General features: G+C 34.3%; 1 protein-coding gene across 1 annotated transcript in view; it reads right to left on the bottom strand.

The window, feature by feature from the left end:
• Positions 1–5,758: 5,758 nt before the first annotated feature.
• The window catches only part of LOC111151999 (capping actin protein of muscle Z-line alpha subunit 2), a 60,767-nt gene continuing 48,550 nt past the window's right edge, over positions 5,759–17,975 (bottom strand). The window contains exons 7-10 of the mRNA XM_022510255.1: positions 14,253–14,331; positions 12,070–12,141; positions 7,610–7,672; positions 5,759–6,778 (exon numbers count right to left, since the gene is read on the bottom strand). Of these exons, the coding sequence (XP_022365963.1) occupies positions 6,638–6,778; positions 7,610–7,672; positions 12,070–12,141; positions 14,253–14,331 (355 nt within the window). The 3' untranslated portion in view covers positions 5,759–6,637. The remainder of the gene's footprint in view (positions 6,779–7,609; positions 7,673–12,069; positions 12,142–14,252; positions 14,332–17,975) is intronic.

Consider the following 17,975-nt stretch of genomic DNA (forward strand, 5'->3'; position numbering starts at 1 on the left):
GGTTAATCCTTGATTGTCACAAGGATTAGATGTCACTGGCCTCTTGGGCAGAGGTGATAAATGCATCAGCGTGCAGAGTTTGTGCATTGCACTGTATTCAAATGTCAGTAGAACCGGGTGATATATGTTGCCTATATATGTTGCCTTTAGTCAATGCCACCTTTTAGGTTTTGTGACTTGTAGGACCCCACTTCTGGTACCAAATTGTGTGTAAAACGAGAAGCAGAAGTAATTTTAAAAAGCACCCCAAAACAGCAGCGGCTTAAGTAAGGTACAAATTTATTTACTTCTCAAAGTCCAACTACGCAGTAAGACTACGTCATGGAACTCCAGCTTCATAGGATCTGCTTTTCAACTTCTATTGGATTAAATTATCATAATGTGGGTACTTACTAGACATTAGGAAAATTAACCATTTGCCAACTAAGTGGCAAATTATGTTTTCTCATATGGGTGGTTTGTCTCTCAACTTTGCTTACAGTGTTTTAGGCCATACAGAAAATCCTGATTTTTATGAAGCCAAATATACTAATTTTCATTGTATGGATTGTGGGATTTGTCTTAGAAATTTCTAATACTCTTATTATTTGGAAATTACTTAAAAGTTGTTAACATGATTTCTTCAAGAACTTCTATAACTTATACCATTAAATCTTTGATCCAATTTTAACTTGGTATGAGGTATAGATCTGAATTTATTTTTTCCAGCTGGCTACCTTCTTGTCCCAACACCACTTACAGAATAATTCATCTTTACCCCACTGGTTTGAGATGATGTCTCTAAAATAAGCAGTGAGTATAACATCTTATGAAATATTTTACTGAGAGAACTGTGTTTCTTTCCTTTAATATGCTAATGTAATGAATTACATTACTAGATTTGTTAACAAGAAATAATCATTGTACTCCAGTTATAAATCCTATTTGGTCATAATGTAATATACTTTGGTTATAACTGTAGTTTCTTTAACTTTATAGAGAGGTTTCATCAGTAATTTGTGTGTGTGTGTGTGCTTTTCTTATTTAAGGTTACATATGCCAGGCTCATGAAATGTATTTCCATCTCTCTCTGATATACAGAATGATGTCTGTAATAACAGAAATATTCTGAATATGGAGAGCCAAATTTACTATAAAAATTGGGGTCTAATGATTTTTTAAAGAGGTAGGAGTAAACTTCCTACTCAATTTATTCTGTAGTTAGGAACTTTGCCATTTTTACTACTTTCACCTGAGTCAATTTTGTACAATACTTCCTCTCATATAGAGTTCCATATTGGCCTAAGTTGTATATAATTAAGTTACGAAATATCAGACATACCTGCGTACCCATACCTAGTTTACAAAACAGATTCTTAGTTACAGTTGAGTCCCTATGTACTGTTCCCCCATTCCCACTCCCGTCTTCCCCCAATCTGATTTTTGTACTCCATTCTGTTTTATACATACACTGTATATAAAATAGTTTGTTTTTAAACTTACACTCAAAACTACTTACCTTTCTGCAACTTGCTCTTTTCTCTCAACATTTAAACTATGTTGCTATATGAAACTCCAGCTCTTGAGTTTTTAAAAGCTGTAGGCTAACCTAATGTCAACAGATCAGTTATCTGTACTAATCTCTGTTGCTTATTTAGACTGACTTAAGGTTTTCCCAATATAAGCCTCTGCCATTTCCTTTTTCTTTCTCCTTTGTGAAGCCCTAAAATAAGGGGAAAATAAGTGCATATGAGAATTTTCCTTTTCAAAAAAAATTTTTTTTAAATTAAATTTAGCTTTTTCTACATTTGAGATACTTCCAGCACCCTGGAACACTGCATCTCCTGTATTTTCCTGGGCATTCTGAAGAAGTAAAGCCTCTCCTCCTGAGTGTCTAACTTATACCTAAGCCATCTGTGGCTCCTTCGTATTTCTCTTTTGCATTCCTTTGGAAAACAAGAGGCAAGTCCTCATTTTCAAGTAGAAATCTGGAAGAGACCTGCATCAGTGTTCATTCAGGTTCTGCTAAGTTAGCAAGCTAGCAGCATAAAACTTGAAGCCAAAGAGAAAGACAGTGATTTTTACTGTTTAGTCATGATTTCTGGGGGTATCCTTTTACTCCTTCAACATTTACTTGGTTTAAGAACTGCGCATTTCACAAATTTCCCCAAGAAATCGCCTCCTAAAACATACCAACCACCTTTGTTTCCATAACTGTCTTCTATTAATCAGAGCTTTAACTTCATGTAGTGAAGATCTGTTATGAGAATGAGTGGCTGATTTAACATCTGTGATATGTGTATTCCCTAAACCTATCACATGTGGTTTGCATGAAAAAAATCTTTGTTCTCCATTACAGTCATACTACAGAAGAATAAGAAACAGATAGTTCCTTAACACTATGTTAAAACTGACATTAAACTACAATTTTCTTAGATTATACCAGAACTAGGGACAAAATATTCTAGTATCTTATTAGCCATACTCTAGTTTTATAAGAACACTGATTTTTAAATTTACCCTTTCTGTTGACTTCATTTTATACTGTGATATATGTAAAAACAAAACAATGTCATTTAGTTTTCAACTGGATAATGCTATCTGACCCACAACATAACAGGGAACTATACAAAAAAACCTATTAGCTGTATTTTGATGTTTCATTAAGATACAAGAGGATTTCCTGCCCATCGGTTACATATATACTTACAAAAAAATATTAGTGTGCTAAAGTAGAGTTTGCACTCATCCTTCCCAAGAAAAACTTCCTTAGCTGGCCACTTCTTTAAAAGCTACCTTAGGTAAGTCAGGATTGAAGTTCATCTTGTAAGTACTCTTATTTGTATTACCCACAGCACATCTCCCTAAATGGGCTCAAGGTGTACCGAGACTAGGGTCCCCTCAAGCCCTAAGGCCACTGGCAAGCAGCCTAATCCATTCTCCCAGAACGCCTTACAAATATCATCACTTTCTATATAGTTTATGATGTAAAAAAGTTCCAAGAACACTGCTGTAGACCCACACGACTACTTCATAGACTCCTTCAAGAAATAATTTTGTATTTTCCTGACTCTATAATGACTAGAATAGTTCTCTGAACACAGTGTGATTCATCTTAAATGATCAGACATTAATTTCTAATACCAATTAGACCTTAAAAGTTTCACTGGTTATTTTAATTTTAATTGAGTATTTTGAATATCCTCTAATAGCTGACACCACTGGTCAATTCTACAATAAAGCTATTGCATAATACTCAGAATATCAAATGTGAAGATGCCTATATAAAGTCATGCCTTTAAAAAACTTTTAGTTTCAAGGACAAAAATACTACAACTGAGGAATACCAAGTACACTGTGATGCTGCTTTTAAATAATCTATCCTAAAGAAGTGAAAAGAAATGTACTTCTTCTCAGGATGTTTCACAATACACATGCATTACAAAACACCCGTGTTAACTGCTGGCAAAATATGCCTTTATATTTTAAACCCACTAGTTGGCAAAGGCACAAATGATTATCAGCATGGAAGATCTTTTCAATGGATCTTGCATCACTCCAAAGCTTTTGGTGTGATTAAGTAAAAAATGATTTTAACCACAGAAAGGGCCACCCAAATGCTATGGAATTACCTATAGTTGTCTGTAATTACTTTCCTAAGAATTTCACTTTTAACCCACTGAGCCACCCAGGCGCCCCCAGAATTTCACTTTTAAAGAACATTTTTAATGAACCAGAACTTCCAGAATACTTTTTGAGTGCTCCTGTTCCCTTTTTAATTTCTAAAATCCCAAATGAAAACATGCCTCATGAATATCTGTACCGTATTATTTGCTTAACTCATACAAATGTATTATAAATGTATATCTAGGTGTCATCTCAAAAAACAGCACTCATGTCAGAATACTTACTTCCACTGTAATTTGTAATTTCAATACCCCACAGCAACCCCAGGCTTCACAGCTGCTTGAACTCTTCTCCCCTCCTACCTCAACCAGTCACTTCCTTAATCCTAGTATCATTACAAATAAATTTAACTCCTCAAAAATCTCAGTTTTAAATAACACATCACCCTAATCACCATTTCCTACACTGCCAATCATTCCCTTCTAGTAACCCAACTCTAACTGTACCTATAATCCACTGATTGTGCCACATTTTCACTACTCTGCTCTCCTCCTGGCTTCATTTCCCCCTCCTTATCTAGCTTAAGTTCCATAGGCTACCATTACAAGTTTATCCCCTCACCCCATGGTCAGTCAACCTCTCTTGGCAAAACCACAGCTTTGGTTAAATTTAATTAATCTACTCTATGCCTGCACCCATGCAGCTCTACATGCCTAAGAGCCATACTCGCTGGTCTCGCTTTAAATCCTCACTAACCTTGGGGCACCTGGGTGGCTCAGTGGGTTAAGGCCTCTCTGCCTTCGGCTCAGTTCATGATCCCAGTGTCCTGGGATTGAGCCCCGCATCGGGCTCTCTCCTCCTCGGGGAGCCTGCTTCCTCCTCTCTCTCTCTCTCTCTCTGCCTGCCTCTCTGCCTACTTGTGATCTCTCTGTCCAAAAAAAAAAAAAAAAAAAAAAAATCCTCACTAACCTTGAGTTAGCCTTCATTTTGTCTAACTACCAAACCCTGTCACCCAGGTCCATTCACTTTCTTGTTCTTCCAGCCCAGAGGACCTCTCTACCTCCTGTCTCCAGTATCTAACTGCTACATGTTATTTCCCCTTGAAAAAACACTGAGCTCCTGATCAGCCCTACCCCCAATTTCTCAACCCCCCAAATGTCTCTGACATTTCTCTTTATCTCATATTCAGCAATGAAATTTTGGCAAATCTTTTTGATTTTACCTTTAACACATACCCAGAAATCAGTACCTGTATAGCTACCACCTCAGACCAAGCCACTGTTTGCTCTCAACGAGGTCACTGCACTAGCCTGTTCCCCTAATTTTACCCTTGCCTCCATACTTCACCCTTAAGTCATTACCTTAAAGACAAATGCAGGTATTTTCAAGATCACACTCTAGGCTGTTAAACAGCCAAAGTAGCTGACCTTTAGGGGATAAAAATCCATGACAGTCCAACTGATATGACTGAGCTAGGCAATTAAAGATTCACCTAGTATATAGTTCAGAATCATCATAAGACTTTTGAAAATGTCTTTTAAAGAAGGGAAGAGACAATTAACATTGCTAATTCATTTTCTTCAGAAAACCCAATATGGCAAAACTAGAGAAAACAATTTAACGAAATTAGAGAAAATGACTTAAATCAAGCCGTCAAATTTCATATTAAACTCTCAGTGTTTTCAAAGCCCAACTCTGACTTTTAAAAAGAAGTTAAGTAACATGCTTTCACTGGGAAAATTTTTAAATTCTATACAACTCAAGCTAATGAAATATTTTATTGTACATAATGAAAGTGGTGTTTTTAAAAAAAACACTTCCAGGCCCAGACATCTTCAAGAGTACGTGAGGAAGGGATTCCACTGGAGTATAATAACCATACTCGACTGAATGAAACCATAAATCTACCCCACTCTCTACAGTAAATATTAACATTCACCACAGGTTTAAAATTCCTGTAGCATCAGTAAATCTAAATTTTAAAATATTACAAACATGCTTATGATGCACAGGAAGATGGAAAAATTTAGACTGTAATGCACACCATATGTACTCCCAGCTTTTCTAATTTACAACCAGTTAAGAATCACAATATCCAAAGAAAGTATTTTAGAATAGTATGACTCATTGATAAGTGATATCTACTCAGATAAATAGGAAAATTTTCATTTTAATGTCACATTGAATTTCAGTACTTTTCAATCCAAGAAAAGAAATAAACTGAGACATGGTCATGAGTTCAGGATTATATATATTACAATTTGCCTTGTTATAATACATTTGTGGCTTTATGATAAAAATAACTCAGGGACATATGGAGTTCAAGCTAATTTGCGTAACTGTCACAAGAAAAAAGCATTAAATGCATTTCTGAAATAAGTATTTTCATTTAATTTCAGAATCTCAAAACAGCATTAGACCTTGGCCTTGTTTTAAAAAAGTTTAGTTAAACACTAAGCTAGCTAAATAACCTTCTTGAAAGGTTCAAAACACAATTGATATAGAAAATGCTTTCCCTCTAATCTTGATCTTACATAAAATGGTAGAGGTGAGGGGGAAAAAGGTAGACAATTTCTTTAGCAGCATATATGGCTAAATCCATCAACCACCTTAAACTAGAATGTCCATTATTGATGCCATTAAAAAGAACTGGGCAAATACCAAAAGTTACCCACTTCATAAACCAAAAGACAACAATTTTAGGGTTATGATAAGTAAAATATTTTTGAAACACTTCAAAAACTTTTAACATTAACCTAGAGGAATCATCTCTTAATTGTAAGAAAGAAAAGTATAACAGAAAGTAAAAGACATTTAAACTAAACTGATTTTCAATCCTCTTTGAAGAAAAGAAATGAAAAATAATGGTTGATTAGCTAAGCTTTGTGCTCTAACCAAACTAATTAATTACAGTGATTTTAAATGGCAACAGCCCATCTGACTGGGTAGCTTGACAGTTCTGAATACTTTTGCAATGATTTTTTTTTAAAACGCAAAGACATTAAAATGATCCGGTCATGCAATGTTCATCTTATGCATTCTGCATCTCTTTGCCAATCTTGTAGCTAAGGATCTTGTTCCAATCAATCTTAGTGCGTGTAACTGGCAACTGTCGACGTAAGGCTTTGAAAGTAGTGTCCGACATTGTCTGGTAATTCTCACTGATGGCGGTCTATGAAAAACAGTAGTTAAAAGTTTAAAGAAATAAAAGAGACAGAAAAATTTATAAAGCACACAGATGTTTTAGAAAAACCTTTATTTAAGCAGCCTATTTCAGTTTTTAAATAGTAAAAAAAAAAAAAAAAGTCAAATAAAACCCCAATGTGGTTTTAAACCACCTGGGTGACTCAGTCAGTTAAGTGTCGGACTCTTGATATTGGCTCAGGTCTGGATTTCACAGTTGTGAGTTCAAGAGTCACATGCTTTACTGACTTAGCCAGCCAGGTGCCCCTAAAAGAAAAAGCCTATAATCATTTTGAATAATTAAATTTAATGAAATGAAACTGCAAATTAGATTTAATATTTGTATATTCTCATTTTGGATCAATTTTACTATTTCACTTAGAATAATTTTATATATTATTGTTTGCAAGGAGCAGAAATATGGCTAATCCACAAATTAAATATGTAAGTTCAAGAGTATGGTTTAGAAGCTGATAAAAATAAGAATATAAAGTGAAGTAAGATCTAAACAGATTGCACATAATCTAAATAATACTTTGGGAATTACTTCATAAATTAAAATTTCCAATCAAGAACAAAATAACCATTTAAAATCTTGCATATTATGACTAACACTCAAAAATTACAGTTGGCTAAAACAGAGTTTTGGCCATTTTCATAAGTCTGTCACTGAATTAAAAACAAGCAAATTAAAAAATATAAGACTATGTTTTATTATAGTGAAACAAATGAAAAAAATTTAGGCTCATAAATGAAATTAAAATTTCAGTGCCACTGGTTAAAGCAAATATAAATTATGTAGTGTTTTTGAAAAACATACCTGGTATTCATTTTCTGCAGCTTCTACAATCTTTATAAATTCTTTTGCTGTTTGCACCTCATTCTGAATAAAAAACAAAACCAAACGTAAGTGGTAATTTAAAATTATACCACTATTTAAGTTTTCCATTTTTTTTAGTATAATTGACACACAAAGTTGCAGTAGTTTCTGCTGTACAACATCGTGATTCAACAAGTTTAGACATTATGTTATGCTCACAAGTAACTACCATCTGTCACCATACAGTGCTAATACAGAATCATTGATTATATTTCTCATTCAATGCCTTTTATTCCATGACTTAGTCATTCCGTAACTAGAAGACTAGTTTCCACACACCTTCACCATTTTGCCCTTCCCCCACCTCCACTCTCTCTGGCAACCATTAGTTTGTTCTCTATATTAGTATCTTTTTGTTTATTCATTTGTTTCTTAATTCCACAAATGAGTGAAATCATATGGTAACTCACTTTCTCGTCTGTCTTATTTCACTAAATATAATATCCTCTAGGTCCAACCATATTGTCATACATAACACAATCTCGTCCTTTTCTATGGCTGTATAATATTCCATTGTACGTAGAGTCCCCTGACCTTCCTTATCCATTCGTCTATTGGGGGATACTTAAGTTGCTTCCATATTTTGTCTACTGTAAACAATGTTGCAATAAACATTCCTATATCTTTTCCAATTAGTGTTTCATTCTCTTTGGGTAAATATCCAGAAGTGGAATTATTGAATCATATGGTATTTCTATTTTTAATTTTTTGAGGAACTGCCATGCCATTTTCCACAGTGGCTAGAGTAGTTTGCATTCCTACCAACATTGCATGAAGTTTCCTTTTCCTTCACATCCTTGCCAACACTATTTGTCTTTTTGATTTTAGCCATCCTGACAGGTCAAAGGTGATGATGTATCATTGTGATACTGGTTTGCACTTCCCTGATGATTAGTGATGTTGAGCACCTCTTCATGTCTGTTGGCTATCTGTATGTCTTCTTCAAAAAGGATGTCTATTCAGGTCCTCTGCCGATTTTTTAATTGGACTGTTTATTTTTTGGGTGTTGAGTAGTCTAAGTTTTTTTTTTTTTTTTTTTTAAGATTTTACTTATTTATTGACAGAGAGAACACTAGCAGGGGGAGCAGCAGGCCAAGGGAGAGGGAGAAGCAGGCTCCTCGCTGAGGAGGAAAGCCCAGCATGGGGCTCCCAGGATCATGACCTGAGCTGAAGGCAGATGCTTAACCTACTGAACCACCCAGGTGCACCTAAGTTCTTTATATATTTTGGATATTAACCCCTAATCAAATACATCATTTGCAAATATCTTCTGCCACTTAAGAAGTTGCCTTTTTGTTTTGTTGATGGTTTCCTTCACTGTACAAAAGCTTTTTATCAGATGTAGTCCCAACAGTTTATTTTTGCTTTTGTTTCCCTTGCCTTAGGAGAGACATACTTTGAAAAATGTTCCTAATGCCAAGGTCAAAAAAATTACTGTGTTCTCTTCTCTTCTAGGATTTTGATGGTTTTAGGCTTCATATTTAGGTCTTTAATCCATTTTGAGTTTACTTTTGTGTACACCATTATTATTTTTAAATAGGTATGTCAATATATGTATAGTTACTGCTTTACTATAGCTTAATAAGTAACACAGAAATTATAACAAAGTGAAAATATTGTAGGATCAGTTATTCTAAGTCCAAGGGAAACTAGGCAGAAGTATTTTGAAAGTCTGCAGAATGAGCCTGGTTTCACTGTTTAAGGAAAGCAAAGTATTAATAATACATATTGATGAGAAACTCAATTATAACACTTAACATGAATTTGACAATCTTTACAGGTAAGAAGTTAGTCATAAATTTCTAATTAATGACTGTATCTAAATATTAAATATGTACTCAACAGTATTTACCACCATAATAATACAATTTTAAAACATTAGGAAAAGCTTATTTTATTTATTTATTTTTTTAAGATTTTATTTATTTATTTGACAGAGAGAGAGATTCCAAGCAGGCAGAGAGGCAGGAAGAGAGAGGGGGAAGCAGGATCCCCGCTGAGGAGAGAGCCTCATGAAGGGCTCGATCCCAGGACCCTGAGATCATGACCCAAGCCAAAGGCAGAGGCTTAACCCACTGAGCCACCCAGGCACTCCAGGAAAAGCTTAAAGTTTAAGGTGAATTTACTGTAGTATTTAAATATTTTCTGGAAAATTTTTAACATTCCAATATATGAGTTTCTTTGCTTTTTTCCTAACAGCAAAAAAGTTAACAGTGTTAATAAAAAATTATCTAATATCTTACTTTATGTCTTATATATTTACACATAAGTATTTATATTTCTATTATATGTGCATTTTTTTCTGTCCAAAAACAGTTAAAGAAAAAGAAAGAAAAGAAAATCTTGCAAAATAAACTAAAACATTCATTTCTAAAAAGCAGCATAAAAGGTGTATTGGTCAAGTTTAATTACTATGACCACCTCGCAACAACTTCACAGTCTGTAACTTTGAGGACAACTGTCTTTTAGGAAGAATCTTTGCTGAGTGTCAAACTAAAGAATATAGTACCAAGTACTCTGTTATGCAAAAGTTACATGTATGGACATGATAAAGAACAATACCAAACACAGTATCTCATGGAAAACCAGACCTTAGTTTCTTTTACTGGCAAATTTTGCAAGTAGAGTACCATTTAGCATAAATGCAGAAGTCACTTAAATGCTAGTGAAACATTTTCTTAAATACCAGCTCTCCTCTCTTCCCAGGTAGCAACTGGCCTTACACATTCACACATGTTTCTTAATGTTAAATCAAATGCTTTCTTAAATTAAAAATTAACTCTTCTTTGTATCTGTAGGTTAGCTAATTTTGTATATTAGTAGTTGATGTTTATAATATATTGGCATTTTTAGGTCTGCGACACAAAAGTTTATAGGAAAATATAAAATTGACTATTAATGTTATATTATTAATATCACTGGGGCAAAAAAAATCCCACAAAGAAAGAGCTGCATGTGTAATGGAAAGAATGTGTGAGAGAACTACGTGGGGAAATAAAATCAAGTTCAAATTTCATGAATTTGAAAGTTGAACTTCAGAAAAACTTCATTCAAATCATAATCCAGATGGAGGGGAAAAACACAATAGAGTTTAAAAGTTGAGTAACAGAATCGAAGGCCTAAATTTAAGAGCTAAAACTATAAAGTTCTTATTAAAAAAACCCTGGAGTAAATCTTCATGACCTTGGGTTAAGCAATGGTTTCTATTAATACACCAAAAGCACAAGTAACAACAACAATAAAAAAAAAATAAATTGGGACTACATCCAAAGTAAAATCTCTTGTTCTTCAAATGATAACAATCAAGAAAGTAAAACAACACAAAGAATGGGAGAAAATATTTGCAAATCCTGTATCTGATACAGGACTTGTATTCGAAACATACAAGTAACAATTACAACTCAACAATAAAAACACAAATAACCAATTAAGAAATAGACGAAGGATCTGAATAGACATTTTCCTGAGGAAGATATACAAATAACCAGTAATACGTGAAAAGATGCTCAACATCATTATCCATCAGGAAAATGTAAATAAAAACCACAATAAGATACCTCTTTATACCAAGCAGGATGGCTATCATGGAAAAAGTGGAGGCCTCGTAGACAAGTGATGGAAATGTAAAATGGTGCAGCCACTCTGGAATAGTCTGGCAAAAGTTCTTCAAAAGGTTGAACACAGAACTACATATAACCCAGCAATTCCACCGCCACCAAAGAAAAATTAAAACAGAAAAATGAAAACAAACGTCTCCACAAAAAATAGTACACAAGAGTTCAAAGCAGCAAAAAGTAAAAAACAACACGAATGTCAATCCAACTGATAAATGGATAAATGCAATATGGTATATGGAATATTATTTTGGAATAAAAAGGAATGAAGTACTGATATATCCTCCAACACTGATAAACATTAAAAACATCATGCTACGTGCAAAAAAGTCTCAAAAGACCACATATTATAGGATTCCATTTATATGAAATGTCCAGAATAAACAAATCCATAGAGTTAAAAGGTAAATTCACAATTGCCTAGGGCTGAGGAGGGTTTTGGGGAAAAGCTGATGAGGGAGACAGATGGGGAGTGACTGCTAATGGGTACAGGGTTTCTGGAAGACAAAAACATTCGAAATTAGATTGTGGTGATTATACAGTCTTGTGAATATTCTAAAAAGCACGGACAGAATTTTATACTTTAAATGGGGGAATTGAATGGTATGTGAATTATACCAATAAAGCTGCTAAAAAAAGTTATATACAGACTTCCAGTTAACTTACCATCTTTAATCTATTTGAGAACACTTTAAAGCAGAAATATTACTTAAAATGTTAATTTCAAAACTGTTCTGGTTTTATAGAAGTTATCAGTTGTTGAAATTTTATTTTGAAATTACTTACAGACACTGTTAGGGAATCTTGTATATCTTTATGACTCACTAACTGAACATTACCATCTTCATAATAATGAACCTATTAGAAAAAGAAATTACAGAAACCACACATTATAGGAATCATCAAGATAGATCTTCACGGCTTCAACAACACATCAGTGCAAATGACTACCAATTTCAGCTCTAAACCTAGACTTCTCTGCTGAGCTCCTGACCTTTCAAACTCCAGGATAACTCTTTCTGTCCTCAGTCTAGTGAGGAGATTAATTTACAGTTCCTGTAATGACTGAGGCAAGCCCTCCACTGACCTGACTCTGGACATTTCTACCTAATAGATATTCTACTGATAACTAAACTCAAGATTTCCAAAACTGAGCACACCATATTCCCTCCCAAATATTATTCCTCTTTTGTGCATTTCCACCAACCATTTAATTCCTCAAAATTCATACATGAGTTTATTCAATAAGCATTAGCTGAATGATTACACGCCTGCTACTACAGAAGGTTCTAGGGATGCACAGCTTTTAAAAAAGAGTCCTTGGCCTTACTTTTCAATACAACACAATAAGAGATATGTACAAAGTACATAGAGAGTCTTGGGACACTGAGAGTCTTGAGACTCTCTGAGATTTAAGAAAGGATTTCAGAAAAGAGGTAACAAGACTTGGGTTCAGCAATATAAGTATGACAACAATTAAACCAGGGAAGATAATGCAACTGAGCTAAGAGAACAGCATACTATAGAAAGGCTTGGAGGTCCTTATGGTAGGAATGTGTAAGAGACTGGGGAGCGAGAAGAGTGACTGGAGAAATAGGTAAAGACAAATCAATTTGGGCCTTGTGTGCCATGCAAACACGTCTGGCCTATCTAGTAAGTGAGAGTGGTCTTACGAAATAATATATCCAGATTTAAATTTTTAGAAATCATCTTTGTGACGATGGCAATGTGAAAAATAGATTGGGGGATGGCAAAGGGTCCAGATATTCAATAAAATAACAATTATATGCTAGGCATCACGCTAAGTGATGAAGACAGAGCTGTGAATCAGACAATCCCAGCTCTCAATAAGCTTTGGCTCAACAGAAGCACAATTTTAGAAATTATCCAGGTGAAAGCTATTGAGACCCAACTGAAGGAAAGAATAATTCAACAGTAATGGTCATCATTCATCAAGCACTTCATGTCTGACTCTGTTCCAACCATTCTGCCCATATCAACCAATCTTCAAACCACCATATAAGCTTTCTACTACTGTTTTCTTTTTTAGATTCATGAGGAACAAGCAAAAACAGCTAATATTCAATGATGTCCTGTGGTCATACAAATAATAACAGACAGATCTGGGATTCAAACTCAAGCAGCCTGCTTTCAAAACCCACACTCTTAGCCTCTATTCTCTATCCCCTAATGGACAGTCATAACAAGACATAAAAACAACAGGATAAAGACTAGAAATGTATAGTGGAGTCAAATGACAAAGCAGCTGTATCTGATCCATCTTTATTCCTTTATGGCTTTTAGCACAATACCTTTCATGATAGTTAATGAAATATACTGAATAAATAAGTGAACCAGTATAGAAAAAGACCAGTCAGCCTTTAACCTGTTTAGTAATATTTATATTCAAATACTTCCTCTTATTTATCAAATGTTCTTCTATATAAACATTTGAGTTTATATTAAATGAGTCAAAGAATTAAATTATGGTGGGTTTCTTATAAGAAATCAAATATGAGTACAGAAGATACTTAAAGGATAAATGTCATATCTACATTTTTAATATATACACACAATAAATATATACTTATATATCTATATGCACATACATACATTAATATTATACCTCACCCAATTCCACCCAATTCAGGAGACAGAAGAGCACAACTCAAATTCAGAGGCTGCTTGGAGGAACAAACTGTCTGAAGAGCAGACCAAATGGCAGCATCTAATTTTAGCTGTGTTTTTAGAATCTGTAAGCTATCCTTGCATATTTTTGATGACTAGGGAATGAACTGCAAGGTTATTTAAAAGATGAAATCAACACTACTTGTTTTCCCCAATACCTAAAACAAAGATCTAGAAAAGAAATTTTTATTGTGTATTGAGAAAAAGTAAATTTATGAATTAGTTGTTTCTCTGTTCAGAATCATCTAGAGAGCGGTAAACAAATTCTTTTTATTTCATACCTGAATTTTCAAGATGCCAACCACCTGAGTGGTTGAAGGGGTGATTGTAAACTTCCACTCTGACCTCCAACGACCATTCCTTAAAAATAAAAACAGCAGCTGTAAATAAGGTAAGGAAAATAATTTGAATAAATTTTAAGTTCCAGATTTAAATTTAATGATGCTACAATATGAGAGTATGGGGGATGGACGCTGGATATTCATTTTTAAATCACTGAAATATTTAAAAGAATCAAAGGGTTAAGTTCAGTTATGAGCTACATTTAATCTTCATCCTACTGATAAGAAAGGACATATACAATGGATACAACTGAAGAATTCTAAAGCTAAGGCTTAAAATACAGATCAAAACTAAATTATATAAGCTACTTTTTGGGGAAAAATTTTAAGCTACTTCTCCACAACTGACATACTTATGCTTTAATTAACAGTAAACTGAATAAAGAGGTGAAGGGGAATGGGAGATACAGGCTTCCAGTTATGGAATTAATAAGGCAATAAAGGGATAAAAATACGGAATATAGTTAAAAGCATGTAATAACGTTGTTTGGTGACAGATGGTAGCTATACGTGTGGTGAGCACAGCATAACTACAAACTTGTCACATCATTATTACATACCTCAAACTAATGTAACCTTATGTGTCCAGTATACTTCAATTAAAAAAAAGAATAAACAGAACAAATGTTCAGATTACCAGGGGCTTTCACAAATACAGTCAATGCAGTCTGACAGCCACTGAAGAGTACAAAGTACCAAATATTTTTTAAAAGAATGGGTAATAATACAATATTTTAAAGGTTTTGATATCTGGAAAGAGGCTTTATATAAGGAGTTGTAAGTGTCAGAAATTTTCTTCTGTTCCAGTTTAGGATTAAACTTCCACATAAAAGGCATATCCTCCTCTCACTTAAAATGGCTTTTATGTGTTTAATTTGTATGCAAATTAAACACATATTAATGGTAGGAAATTGTGACATTACAAACAAGCATCCAATATGTTATTCATTTTTGCCTCCCAGATAATGAATTTTATCCTTTTTTTGGCCTTTTCATGTCAACTTTCCTTCTACCCCTAGTAGTTTTTTTTTTTTTAATTTTATTTATTTATCTGACAGACAGAGATCACAGGTAGACAGAGATCACAGGTAGGCAGAGAGGCAGACAGAGAGAGAGGAAGGGAAGCAGGCTCCCTGCTGAGCAGAGAGCCCAATGCGGGGCTTGATCCCACACTGGGATCATGACCTGAGCTGAAGGCAGAGGCTTAACCCACTGAGCCACCAAGGCGCCCCATACCCCTAGTAGCTCTTTGTATGCTAAACACATATTCTGAAATTCAGGTTTATACCTGTTAGGTTTTTTTTGAATAGTAGCATATGTTTCTGAAATAGTCACAGAGTTAGAATGGATCACTGTACTGGCTTTGCTATAAAATTACTTCTGGGTTCCTTGTAATATTCTGGCAATCTGCCCAATCATGAAAATCCACAGAATGAGAGTACTCATATCTAAAGTTAACACTTAACATGTGAAAAGTACTCTCATTAGAACAATGCGTATGATCTACAAAATAAGAGAATTTTATACCATGCCTTGATTTTGAGGGACATCCAAAATTATCCGTAAGTAGCTCAGCTGGACAAAGAACCTAGGTCTATTTATTTTTATTTCGTGATTCTGAAAGAAGTAGTTCCTTTTATTTAGGTATTAGTATTGAGGACTATTAAGTTCTAAGCATATACACTTCTGATTTATTATGACAATATGCATATGTAAACACTGATTACAAAAAGAAAAAAAGGAATTCTAAATTGAGTAATGGTACCAATTTAAGAACTATTTCAAAAAATCCTTCCATAGGCATTACTACTATACAGTAATGGTAAATGATGCTGAGTCATAGCCTTTTATCAATGGAGTATGTTATCAGTGGAGTTGAGATATACTAGCTTTTATTTATACTCTTCCTTTCTCTTCTATTAACGCTGTAATTACAAATGTGTATTATTCCCTAGACATTAGGCAAAGAGTAGAGCCCAAGAAGAGAATGCCCTAGTGAAATCTATTAAATGTCCATGACTATTATCTTTTGATTTTAATTCTATCTATATTTTAGGTGCACTGAAGTATATTTCTTTGTACCAAAATATTTAGATTTTACTGAGATTATTGTGATACGTGATGTCTACCACTCTGAATGTCACTTAGAATTTATCTTCTTTATTTTTTTTTTTTAAAGATTTTATTTATTTATTTGTCAGAGAGAGAGAGGGAGAGAGAGCAAGCACAGGCAGATAGAATGGCAGGCAGAGGCAGAGGGAGAAGCAGGCTCCCTGACGAGCAAGGAGCCCGATGTGGGACTCGATCCCAGGACGCTGGGATCATGACCCGAGCCGAAGGCAGCTGCTCAACCAACTAAGCCACCCAGGCGTCCCTAGAATTTATCTTCTTTAAAGAGTGGAAGTCACTTTTAACTTCCATGATACAATGTTCACTGTGGTAGTTTAGGAGAAAGATTCAGAAATGGGAAGCAAATTAGTAAGAACAGAGAACTCAAAAACACCATCTTCATTTTACATATGCTAAAGCTCAAACTGTTTTTCAAAACTGATTGGTAAATTCAATATAACATCTCTAAATATATACTGAAATAAAACTTAGCAACAAGAATTTTCCTTTAATAGTTCAACTCAACAAGATTTTATGATACATATCTTGGCACAAATTGCATAAATTAATAGATTTATTTCTTTAGGATACTGGTAGGTTACTGCTACAAGATTTTATGCTTAGAATGGAGAAACTACACTTTTATTAACTTTATATACCAGAATCTTTAGGGAACTGCAGCTTGTCATTAAAGCGTACATTTACATATAGAATTGACTTTCCTTCAGTGATAATGGATTGCATTTCTCCAAATGTTCTTGGTTAACCTTGTAACTTTGCATTTATTTCTAAGATGGTTAATAGTGGAGCAATCTTGGGCCATGAACCAAATTAGTCCACAGGGGTTATTGATACATCTTACTTTACCCTCAAGAGCACAACCAACCAACTTGGCTAAACAAGTCAAATATTATGATTACACTTATTCTGATGATCTTAGCATGTATTAACAAAAAAGGAGGATAAAGGTAAAGATTTCATTCAATTTTGAATTTATAAAGTCTTGTAGAACCTCAGAATTTTATAAAGAAGGTGTCTCAGAAACAGTCTTGTCTAAAAATACAAAGGCTCAACAATTTGTCAAAAGTCCAAGATTAACACGGCAAGTCATGCTTTAAGGGACTGGACTTTTATAAGGAATAATCAATGAATTTGATTATAATATTATAATTTAATTACAATGAAATTATGATTGTAATCTGCCTCACTGTATAAAACAGTCATTAATTCCTTACATTGGCCAGCCAAGCACAAAAAAATTCGCATGTAAACATCTACTTCAGAGCCCCCAAAGTTCACCAGAAAAATCACTGTTCTTTCCCTTTATAATTACCTCTGTCCTCTTCTCCCATTAAGTCTCAGTCAGGAACAATCCATTCTCAGAATGAGCATATGGGCCTGCCAACTGGTCTGCTTGCAGGCACAAATGTTCCCTTAGGATGCTGCTTGCAAGTCTCTAAAAACACTCAATGCAATCCCACGCTCTTATTCTCTGTCAATGGGTTTACCGCTACCTTTAAATAATATGCTGATTATGGAGTAAATAGCTTTCTT

Source organism: Enhydra lutris, unplaced genomic scaffold (genome assembly GCF_002288905.1).
Source record: "Enhydra lutris kenyoni isolate GAN:26980312 unplaced genomic scaffold, ASM228890v2 scaffoldscaffold27, whole genome shotgun sequence".
In the NCBI taxonomy this organism is placed as follows: Eukaryota; Metazoa; Chordata; class Mammalia; order Carnivora; family Mustelidae; genus Enhydra; species Enhydra lutris.